General features: G+C 46.1%; 1 protein-coding gene across 1 annotated transcript in view; it reads right to left on the bottom strand.

The window, feature by feature from the left end:
- The window catches only part of PEPD (peptidase D), a 200,076-nt gene that overhangs the window by 131,854 nt on the left and 56,049 nt on the right, over positions 1-12,173 (bottom strand). Inside the window, 1 exon segment of the mRNA XM_075325191.1 lies at positions 9,602-9,646. Coding sequence (XP_075181306.1) covers positions 9,602-9,646 — 45 coding nt within the window.

Below are 12,173 nucleotides of genomic sequence, written 5' to 3'. Positions count from 1 at the left end.
GGTGTAATTATACACTATACAGCAGTACTGAGCAGTGTTATTGTAACTCCACCTCAGGGATGTAATTATACACTATACAGCAGTACTGAGCAGTGTAATTGTAACTCCACCTCAGGGGTGTAATTATACACTATATAGCAGTACTGAGCAGTGTAGATGTAAATTCAGCACTAGCATGAGATAATTAAATACTGGAGAAATTAAAAATCGTCAAAACTGACACTGTCCAATTGATCGCTATATTTTTTATACTATATACATATTTCATATCTTTCATTAATTATTAAGGCATGGTTGTTGATATCATCTAGTTTACCACAACTCGCAGTAATATTTTTCCTTTTTTTCCCCAGAAATAAGCGGCCATCTATTTTAATTTTTATCCGATTTCCAAATTTAAAGGAAATTTCAGACCGAATGGAAAAATATTAATAGCTGCTGAAAGGCTAGTCGAATGAAGTCAATGTTTGCAAGCGACAAAGGACAGGATCCAGTTATTTATTTAACCCTTTCCCCATTTTTTTTTTGGGGGGGGGGGATGAATGGTAATTAATTTGCAAGCTGATGAATATGTATATACAGGTCTTAGGGGGAAGAGGCTCATTTATTACATAAGGTGTATGGAAACGCTGTGCAATTTGCATAATAATAAAAAGTATGTTGAGTTTTATGTAAATGATTTGACTCAAACTCTCGATGGGGGGAGAGACGTACAATTTATTGCTGACATTTTTAAGCCTATAGCGTTTAATGAAGCATTTTGAGGGCTTAAAATATTCATGGTAGTAATATTGTGTAATCTATAGGAGACATTATTCACGCGCTGCCCGTATCTAAATGCAGATGGCTCGGCGGATGCGGCGAAGATTGTAAACTTAAGGCTGTAGTTGAAAATGTCACTGACGTGCTAAATTACTCCTGCAGCCGAATATTGGAAATTCTGCATAATGAAGACTTTGCGTCTTGGCTGATAGGAGCGAAAACACTGTGATCTGGAGACACTTGTCACAGTCTGAAGGGTCCGGACAAACGCGGAGCTGCCATTAAGCCTTTATTGGTTTTTACCTAAAGTCTAAAATTCTATTTATACAGAGATTAAAGCGGACACAACGTGACCCAAACCTAACCACAAGAAGCCAAATGTCGTCTTTTTTTTTTTTGCTTAAGGCTGGAATTTAATTACGGTAAATTTGGCTGGGTCAGATTACATCTAAAATGGCAGGTCTTGTGGGGTGTTCTCGGTATACGGCGGGTCTTGTGGGGTGTTTCCGGTATACAGCGGGTCTTGTCGGGTGTTCCCGGTATACGGCAGGTCATGTGGGGTGTTCCCGGTATACGGAGGGTGTTGTGGGATGTCCCAATATACGACAAGTCTTATGGGAACTTCATGATGTAAAGCAGGCCTTGTGGGGAGTTTTTGGTATATGGCAGGTCTTGTGGTACGTTCTCGTTATATGGAGGGTCTTGTAGGATGTTTCCGGTATACGACGAGTCTTATGGGAAGTTTCCAATATACGGCAGGTCTTGTGTGATGTTCTCAATACACAGAAGGTCTTGTGGGATGTTCCCAGTATACAGAAGGTCTTGTGGGATGTTCCCGATATACGGCAGGTCTTCTGGGGTGTTCCCTGTATACGGCAGGTGTTCTGGGATGTTCCCGGTATACGGCAGGTCTTGTGGGATGTTCCCGATATACGGCAGGTCTTGTGGGGTGTTTCCGGTATACGGCAGGTCTTGTGGGGTGTTCCCGGTATACGGCAGGTCTTGTGGGGTGTTCCCGGTATACGGCAGGTCTTGTGGGGTGTTCCCGGTATACGGCAGGTCTTGTGGGGTGTTCCCGGTATACGGCAGGTCTTGTGGGGTGTTCCCGGGATACGGAAGGCAGGTCTTGTGGGGTGTTCCCGGTATACGGCAGGTCTTGTGGGGTGTTCTCGGGATACGGAAGGCAGGTCTTGTGGGATGTTCCTGGCATACGGCAGGTCTTGTGGGATGTTCCCAGTATATGGCAAGTCATGTGGGGTGTTTCCGGTATACGGCGGTGTAACAGTGTGTCCCTCCCCCGCCTGTGCTCATGGTGTAATAGTCTGTCCCTCCTTGACTGTCCTGTATGTACTGCTTCTGGTGGAAGATTATTTGTTCTTCTCAGCATGGGATTCATCCAATCCACAACGTCTAGAATCCTTTCATGTATCAAATGTCCAAGGGAAGGTGGACCCTTCTGCCCACCTAAGGGGCTGATCCCAGGAGAGAAGAACAATGAGACCCATGTTAGGTCAGTTAGTTGGATCTCGGCTGGAGACGTACTAGGATCTATGGCTGAGGCTGGAAAGTAGTGTCGGTGTATGGACTGTTACAGACTGGAGATCAGTGGCCACATGGGACTGTCTTTTGTTGTCCACTCATATAAGGTCCATTGCCATATTTTCCAAGGTGTTGGAATACCGGGAGGCGCCCCCGGATCTGTTATTTTGTTGTGGACTCCTTGCAGACTTTATGGATTTATATTAATGTTTGGTGCTTTATCTTTGTGGTTCCAATAAAACCCTTTTGGAGTGTTCCTCGGCCTGGCGTCCCTCACTGCTCTGCCACATACCCCGTTCACAGGCGGGTCTTGTGGGGAGTTCTTGGTACATAACGGGTCTCATGGGGAGTTCCCGATATACAGAAGGTCTTACAGGATGTTCCCAGTATACAGCGGGTCTTGTGGGTTGTTCCCAGTATATGAGTTTCATGGGAAGTTACCAGTATACAGCAGGTCTTACAGGATGTTCCCAGTATACAGCGGGTCTTGTGGGTTGTTCCCAGTATATGAGTCTTATGGGAAGTTACCAGTATACAGCAGGTCTTGTGGGGAGCTCTCAGTAGATGACTTGTAGGGAGTTCCCAGTATGTGGTAAATCTTGTAGGGTGTTGCCGATATACGGTGGAATTTATAGGGTATCCAGGTTATATGGTATGTTTAGTGGGATGTCTCCCATTATATGGTATGTTTTGAGGGTGTTACCAGTATACATAGTGTCTTTTGGAGTGTTCAAAATATATGGCAGATCTGATGGTGTGTTCATGATATACTATTGCGATATTCCTGGTCTACAGAGGGTCTTGTGGGGTTATTTCGATACATGGCAGGTCTTCTGAAGCGTAACTGGAATATGGAGGATCTTTGTGGAACGTTCCGGATATATGACGGGTCTCATTGGGTGTTTCCGGTATACGGCAGGTCTCGTGGGGTGATCGCGGTGTGCGGGTAGGTCTTCTGGGGTGCTCACGGTATACAGAGAGTCTAGTGAATTGTTTGCGGGGAGTTCCCGGAAGAGGAGCTTAGCTCATCTGATCCAGTCAACAAGAAGAGCTGCACATTTTTCTGAGAACTTGAAGTGTCCCTCCACCCGGGGACAAAAAACTGACTATATACCTTTCCCTACCTGGTGTCCTCCATTAGCATCCTAGTTCCTCTTCCTTAGGAGACACGTAATTCCGATATATCAATCTCACTGGTCATCTGTGGGATGTGCTATCCATGGAGTCCGCACCGAGAAGCTTAGGATCTGATGCAAGCGTCTTGGTGGTAGATGCCATAGGACACCATCAGAGGTCCTGAGGAGCTCATGCCTCGATCGGTTTTGATGACTACACAATATATGTTATGGCTGATCGGTGTATACAGAGCAGGGATGAGCACTTTAAGGGGTGTTCTACAATCGCGACCATCCAGATGCTCGTTTTCAGCTTGTGGTTTGGTAGTCCAATCATAATAAAAATTTAGCATTAACATTTAGCACGTAAACCCTTATCTACAGAGGAAAAAACGAAATCAGAAACGACGGAGAATATCACAAAAGTTGAAGCCGAACCATGAAGCATGCTGGGAGTCGACATGTTTTACACCACCCAATGCTCTACCCCTCAGGCACTGCTGGATTTTTAATGAAAACCTGGTGCTTAAAGGAAGCAAAAAAAAATATGATTCAAAGTATAGAAAAATGCAGACAGAGTAAGATGAGGAGCAGCGAAACGACATATATCACGCCATCTGCAAGAGCCGATCACAACTCCGAGAGCAAGAAGAGCAAAGACGCGGAGGGGTGTGGAGGCAGTGCAGGCGCGGTCTCAGGATACAGCATGTATACAGGAGGAGCAGGCGAGTGTGTGAGATGATATAAAAGGTAATCAGAACAAAAATTATTTTGGAAACTATAAAATTACTGATTATTATATTACCATTACATCATACAGTCAGGCTATTCAAAAACAATGGCATCATTTAGGCATGTAGCCAATCAACTCACGAGGAAGTAATGACATCACTAAAGCATGTAGCCAATCAACTCACGAGGAAGTAATGACATCACTAAGGCATGTAGCCAATCCACTCATGAAGAAGTAATGACATCACTAATGCATATAATCAATCAACTCACAAGTAATGACATCACTAATGCATGTAGCCAATCAACTCACGAGGAAGTAATGACATCACTGAAGCATGTAGCCAATCAACTCATGAAGAAGTAATGACATCACTAAAGCATGTAGCCAATAAACTCACAAGGAAGTAATTACATCACTAAGGAATGCAGCCAATCAACTCACGAGGAAGTAATGAAATCACTAAAGCATGTAGCCAATAAACTCACAAGGAAGTAATGACATCACTAAGACATGTAGCCAACCAACTCACGAAGTAGTAATGACATCACTCATGTAGCCAATAAACTCACACGGAAGTGATGACATCACTAATGCATGTAGCCAATCAACTCACGAGAAAGTAATGACATCACTAATGCATGTAGCCAATCAACTCACGAGGAAGTAATGACATCACTAATGCATGTAGCCAATCAACTCACGAAGAAGTAATGACATCACTAAGGCATGTAGTCAATCAACTCACGAAGAAGTAATGACATCACTAATGCATGTAGCCAATCAACTCACAAGGAAGTAATGACATCACTAAGACATGTAGCCAATCAACTCACGAGAAAGTAATGACATCACTAAGACATGTAGCCAATCAACTCACGAGAAAGTAATGACATCACTAAGACATGTAGCCAATCAACTCACGAGAAAGTAATGACATCACTAAGACATGTAGCCAATCAACTCACGAAGTAATGACATCACTAAGGCATGTAGCCAAACTGACGAAGTAATGACATCACTAAGGCATGTAGCCAATCAACTCACGAAGAAGTAATGACATCACTAAGGCATGTAGCCAATCAACTCACGAAGAAGTAATGACATCACTAAGACATGTAGCCAATCAACTCACGAGGAAGTAATGATATCACTAAGACATGTAGTCAATTCACAAGGAAGTAAAAACATCACTAAGGAATGTAGCCAATCAAACCATGAGGAAGTAACGACATCACTGAAACATGTAGTCAATCCACAAGGAAGTAATGACATCACTAAGGAATGTAGCCAATCAAACCATGAGGAAGTAACGACATCACGAAAGCATGTAGTCAATTCACGAGGAAGTAATGACATCACTAAAGAATGTAGAAATACACTGCAAGATGGACTGTATACAGGGCTCTACAAAGGTGCCAAAATGAGAAATATTCTGCAGGATGAGCTGTATATACAGGGGACAGAAAGGAGAGATTTTCTGCAGGATGGCTGAGAGGTGAGATATACTGCAGGATGGGGCTCTGCATACAGAGCCTGAAATTAGCTGACCTGTGATGCCTGCAGTTCTGCACTGCTGTTGTGAAGAAGTGCTGGAGAGATGAGCTTTGCTATAAACCAGATAAAAATTATGTAGAACCATACAGACAGCTATAGTGCTATAGATGGATACAATCCACCAGGTAGGGTAATGTACAGGAGCAGAGTACAAAGAAGTATATTATACCTCGATAATCTGGATGGATATCTCAGAGAGGTGTATGTAGACAGCAGCACACACAAACAGGAGATGGGGAAGGGGTGTGCAGCACTGAGGAGAAGCAAGTGTTACTGGGAAGTTTAAGTTTTAGATGATAAAAATTGTATTTTGGGAATTTGACATCCTGTGTCGTAAAAAATATTAATATACGTGACAACCAATAAGCAACAATAAAACCCCAGAAAGTAACTACCACAAGTCCCAGTGATGTCAGAGATTGCTTATGACTAGATGGCATCAGTATGAGATACTATTTTCCATGCCTGCTGTGTATTCTAGATACGCGCTGACTTCTAATTCCGCATCTCTCTTCTCAATGAATCAGATATTTTTGGAATATAATAATGCAGGAATCAGCAATTCTGACAACAAAGGGCTTGAGACGCGGAAGAGATGAAATGTGATCAAAGCTTTCAGGGTTATGGTGCAAAAATGACAGATATGTTGACTGTGAGCAGATGTGTCATGGGTGATGAGGGAGCGGGAGCGGTGCGAAGGCTGACGGCGCGATGCAGCCGCCGTTCCCGGGACGTAAGACGAGACATGCCTCTGACATAGGGTACCACGAGGAATAATCTGTCAACCGCCATCAAACCTCTCCAACAGATTCCCCTTCCCAAGTGCATCTGCACGGTAGTCACATAACATCTGCTCTCATCACCTGGGACTGGAGCAGACATGTGAAATAATGTCTGATATTTGCAATAAAAAAAAAATAAAAAAAGAAATAAAAATAACAACATCTCAATGCTTTGCTGTAAATGACAAAAGCAGCGACCTGGAAGTTGCTGCCAAAAGGTGTGAAAAAAAGAGAAATTCAAGGATCACATGGGACCCCCAATCCAAACAATTAGTGCATCAAACCCTCACTGATGCAAAGCATTACACACCCCCAATTAAAGTAAATTAATAACTAAGGGGACTAAAAAAAATAATGTTAAAAAAAAAAAAACAATAAAGAAAAATAAAACAATATAAAAAGATTAAAATTCCTCTAATATTTCCCCTGTTAAAAATAAAGGGAAAAAAAAAACAACATTTGGTATCGCAGCTTATGGGGCTCTCACGCCTGTCGGCACGCTTGGGTCCATCACGCCTGTCGGCACGCTTGGGTCCATCACGCCTGTCGGCACGCTTGGGTCCATCACGCCTGTCGGCACAATTGGGTCCATCACGCCTTTCGGCACAATTGGGTCCATCACGCCTTTCGGCACAATTGGGTCCATCACGCCTGTCGGCACAATTGGGTCCATCACGCCTGTCGGCACAATTGGGTCCATCACGCCTGTCGGCACAATTGGGTCCATCACGCCTGTCGGCACAATTGGGTCCATCACGCCTGTCGGCACAATTGGGTCCATCACGCCTGTCGGCACAATTGGGTCCATCACGCCTGTCGGCACAATTGGGTCCATCACGCCTGTCGGCACAATTGGGTCCATCACGCCTGTCGGCACAATTGGGTCCATCACGCCTGTCGGCACAATTGGGTCCCTCACGCCTGTCGGCACAATTGGGTCCCTCACGCCTGTCGGCACAATTGGGTCTCTCACGCCTGTCGGCACAATTGGGTCTCTCACACCTGTCGGCACAATTGGGTCTCTCACACCTGTCGGCACAATTGGGTCTCTCACACCTGTCGGCACAATTGGGTCTCTCACACCTGTCGGCACAATTGGGTCTCTCACACCTGTCGGCACAATTGGGTCTCTCACACCTGTCGGCACAATTGGGTCTCTCACACCTGTCGGCACAATTGGGTCTCTCACACCTGTCGGCACAATTGGGTCTCTCACACCTGTCGGCACAATTGGGTCTCTCACACCTGTCGGCACAAATGGGTCTCTCACACCTGTCGGCACAAATGGGTCTCTCACACCTGTCGGCACAATTGGGTCTCTCACACCTGTCGGCACAATTGGGTCTCTCACACCTGTCGGCACAATTGGGTCTCTCACACCTGCCGCCCAGCTTGGGTCCCTCACACCTGCCGCCACGCTTGGGTCCCTCACACCTGCCGCCACGCTTGGGTCCCCCACACCTGCCGCCACGCTTGGGTCCCCCACACCTGCCGCCACGCTTGGGTTTCTCACACCTGCCGCCACGCTTGGGTTTATCACACCTGCCGGCACGCTTGGGTTTCTCACACCTGCCCGCCATGCTTGAGTCTCTCACACCTGCCGCCACGCTTGGGTTTCTCACACCTGCCGCCACGCTTGGGTTTCTCACACCTGCCGGCACGCTTGGCTTTCTCACATCTGCCGGCACGCTTGGCTTTCTCACACCTGCCCGCCATGCTTGAGTCTCTCACACCTGTCAGCACGCGTGGGTATCTCACATCTGCCGGCACGCTTGGGTTTCTCACATCTGCCGGCACGCTTGGCTTTCTCACATCTGCCGGCACAGTTGGCTCGCTCCCCCTCCAGGCATGGTTGCATCACTCCTAAAGCTGGTTCAGAAGTGATGGTCACCATGTAGTGCTGCACCCAAGAGTGGGCACCTACTGAATACAGGTCACCATGAAAATATAGAGTAAGAAAATAGGGGGACTTACAAAAAAAAACAACAAAAAAAAAACAGTGTCTTAGCCCCCCCTTAAAGTTCAATTACAAAAGGAATAGAGGAAAAGAAAAGTAAAGTTTCTAGCATCTGTCCATGAATATTCCTATCTGCTGCAATAAAACCCTCACTAACAATCCGTGATCTCATTTACAGGAAAGTAACCTTCTAACATTTGCTATATTTTGAGACGGATGACGGAGAACCCCCCAGAGGTGGGCGCCAGCCGCTGAGCGCAATTAGCCTTTAAACTGATGACACCGCCGCGGCTCCGGCAGACACGGATCCCAATTATAAAACAGTATTCTGGTTCAAGAGGAATCATGGAGGTTTAATGGTCGCGGGTCGCGCAGACGACCTTCTGTTCCGCCAGACGTTATCTCACCCATCTATCTGCAGAATTACGCTATAATAAAAAAAATAAAATAATCGTCATTCTCCTCATTTCCTTATCCGAAATGACTCCGGGGAAGATGGCTGATAATGAAACATTTGGATCAAAACAAATATAGTAAATTCCGGCGAGCGGCCGGAGCGACGTGGTTAGGTTTTGTCATTTATACCGAACAACTGTAACAATAAAAACTACTGCCATAGGGACGATATGGCAGCAATGGGATATAGGACATTATATCATGATCCCCTGGACCTACAAAGTCCCCAAACTACTGTAATATGTCGGAGATTTGCCAAATAATGGTTTGTTCACCTCTTATTGAAGTGGATAGGAGCGAAGCTGCAGAACTAGAGAGCGGCCACTACAGCTGGGAATACCGGCTGGGAGTAACCAGAATCACATATTGGTGACCAATCCTAATAATAAGATATCAATGTATCAGTTCTGGAAAACCCCTTTAATTACTATTTTTTTTGCAACCTATACCTATATCAATCAAGATCAGAGGTCGCTAAGAAGCATCATTTACAATCCATATCACATTGCCCACAGAGGAAAAAAAAATAAATAATAGTAGTAATAATAAACTAATATTTTTATTATTAACATTATTACTACTATTATTACTACTATTAATGATTAATAATAACAATGATAATTATAATAATAATAATAATAATAATAATAATAAGAGACGAGTTCCCGCTATGGATAAAAGACAAAAAAAAGTGGCTTACCATTCCACAATCTCAGGGTGGAGCAGGGTGTTATTCACACTGAATCTGAAAAAAAGGAATGGAAGAAGTTGAGACATCAACAGTCACAAGAAAAAAAAAAAAAAAAGACTTAAAATCTCCATTAATGTTTCAGAATGTAGAATATATGGAAATAGAGGGGCCACAAAAAAAAAATGGCGACTCAGATGACCCGTGCAACCCATAGAGGCCACGAAAGGTCTCCACTAGTGATGAGCGGGCATTGCTATGCTCGGGCGCTCAGTACTGGTAACTAGTGATGAGCGGGCACTACCATGCTCAGGTGCTCAGGACTGGTAACTAGTGATGAGCGGGCATTACCATGCTCGGGCGCTCAGTACTGGTAACTAGTGATGAGCAGGCACTACCATGCTCAGGTGCTCAGTACTGGTAACTAGTGATGAGCGGGCACTACCATGCTCGGGTGCTCTGTACTGGTAACTAGTGATGAGCGGGCACTACCATGCTCAGGTGCTCAGTACTGGTAACTAGTGATGAGCGGGCACTACCATGCTCAGGTGCTCAGTACTGGTAACTAGTGATGAGCGAGTACTACCATGCTCAGGTGCTCAGTACTGGTAACTAGTGATGAGCGGGCACTACCATGCTCAGGTGCTCAGTACTGGTAACTAGTGATGAGCGGGCACTACCATGCTCGGGTGCTCTGTACTGGTAACTAGTGATGAGCGGGCACTACCATGCTCAGGTGCTCAGTACTGGTAACTAGTGATGAGTGGGCACTACCATGCTCGGGTGCTCAGTACTCGTAACTAGTGATGAGCAGGCACTACCATGCTCAGTACTCGTAACTAGTGATGAGTGGGCACTACCATGCTCAGGTGCTCAGTACTCGTAACTAGTGATGAGCGGGCACTACCATGCTCGGGTGCTCAGTACTCGTAACTAGTGATGAGCGGGCACTACCATGCTCGGGTGCTCTGTACTGGTAACTAGTGATGAGCGGGCACTACCATGCTCGGGTGCTCAGTACTGGTAACTAGTGATGAGCGGGCACTAACATGCTCGGGTGCTCTGTACTGGTAACTAGTGATGAGCGGGCACTACCATGCTCGGGTGCTCAGTACTGGTAACTAGTGATGAGCGGGCACTAACATGCTCGGGTGCTCTGTACTGGTAACTAGTGATGAGCGGACACTACCATGCTCGGGTGCTCAGTACTGGTAACTAGTGATGAGCGGGCACTAACATGCTCGGGTGCTCTGTACTGGTAACTAGTGATGAGCGGACACTACCATGCTCGGGTGCTCAGTACTGGTAACTAGTGATGAGCGGGCACTACCATGCTCGGGTGCTCAGTACTCGTAACTAGTGATGAGCGGGCACTACCATGCTCGGGTGCTCAGTACTAGTAACTAGTGATGAGCGGGCAATACCATGCTCGGGTGCTCAGTACTGGTAACTAGTGATGAGCGGGCACTATCATGCTCGGGTGCTCAGTACTGGTAACTAGTGATGAGCGGGCAATACCATGCTCGGGTGCTCAGTACTAGTAACTAGTGAGGAGTGAGCACTACCATGCTCGGGTGCTCAGTACTGGTAACTAGTGATGAGCGGGCACTACCATGCTCGGGTGCTCAGTACTGGTAACTAGTGATGAGCGGGCACTACCATGCTCGGGTGCTCAGTACTGGTAACTAGTGATGAGTTGGCACTACCATGCTCGGGTGCTCAGTACTGGGAACTAGTGATGAGCGGGCACTACCATGCTCGGGTGCTCAGTACTGGTAACTAGTGATGAGCGGGCACTACAATGCTCAGGTGCTCAGTACTAGTAACTAGTGATGAGCGGGCACTACCATGCTCGGGTGCTCAGTACTGGTAACTAGTGATGAGCGAGCACTACCATGCTCGGGTGCTCAGTACTGGTAACTAGTGATGAGCGGGCACTACCATGCTCGGGTGCTCAGTACTAGTAACTAGTGATGAGCGAGCACTACCATGCTCGGATGCTCAGTACTGGTAACTAGTGATGAGCGGGCACTACCATGCTCGGGTGCTCAGTACTGGTAACTAGTGATGAGCGAGCACTACCATGCTCGGATGCTCAGTACTGGTAACTAGTGATGAGCGGGCACTACCATGCTCGGGTGCTCAGTACTGGTAACTAGTGATGAGCGGGCACTACAATGCTCAGGTGCTCAGTACTAGTAACTAGTGATGAGCGGGCACTACCATGCTCGGGTGCTCAGTACTGGTAACTAGTGATGAGCGGGCACTACCATGCTCGGGTGCTCAGTACTGGTAACTAGTGATGAGCGAGCATTCTTCCCCTCCAATGGAAGTCAGTACCATTCGTTTACACATGTGACCACTACAGCCAATCGCTGCCACCAAGTAAAGACCAGTGAGGATGGGCAACGTTGGAGCGGTACTTTGCTAACGGGCGAGTATAGAGGGGTATATTAAAGACATTGCCTGCCTTTAGGAAAAAAATTTTTTTGGAAACACCCTTTAAATGCCGAATTGTAGCACTATTATGTAAAAATAATTTTCTCGTCGTCACCAGTGGGGGGCGCACAATCCTTGTCCAGCC

This window comes from Anomaloglossus baeobatrachus, chromosome 10 (assembly GCF_048569485.1).
Source record: "Anomaloglossus baeobatrachus isolate aAnoBae1 chromosome 10, aAnoBae1.hap1, whole genome shotgun sequence".
Lineage (NCBI taxonomy): Eukaryota > Metazoa > Chordata > Amphibia > Anura > Aromobatidae > Anomaloglossus > Anomaloglossus baeobatrachus.
The sequence above is the reverse complement of the archived record's forward strand: the minus strand, read 5'-3'. Positions and strand labels throughout refer to the sequence as shown.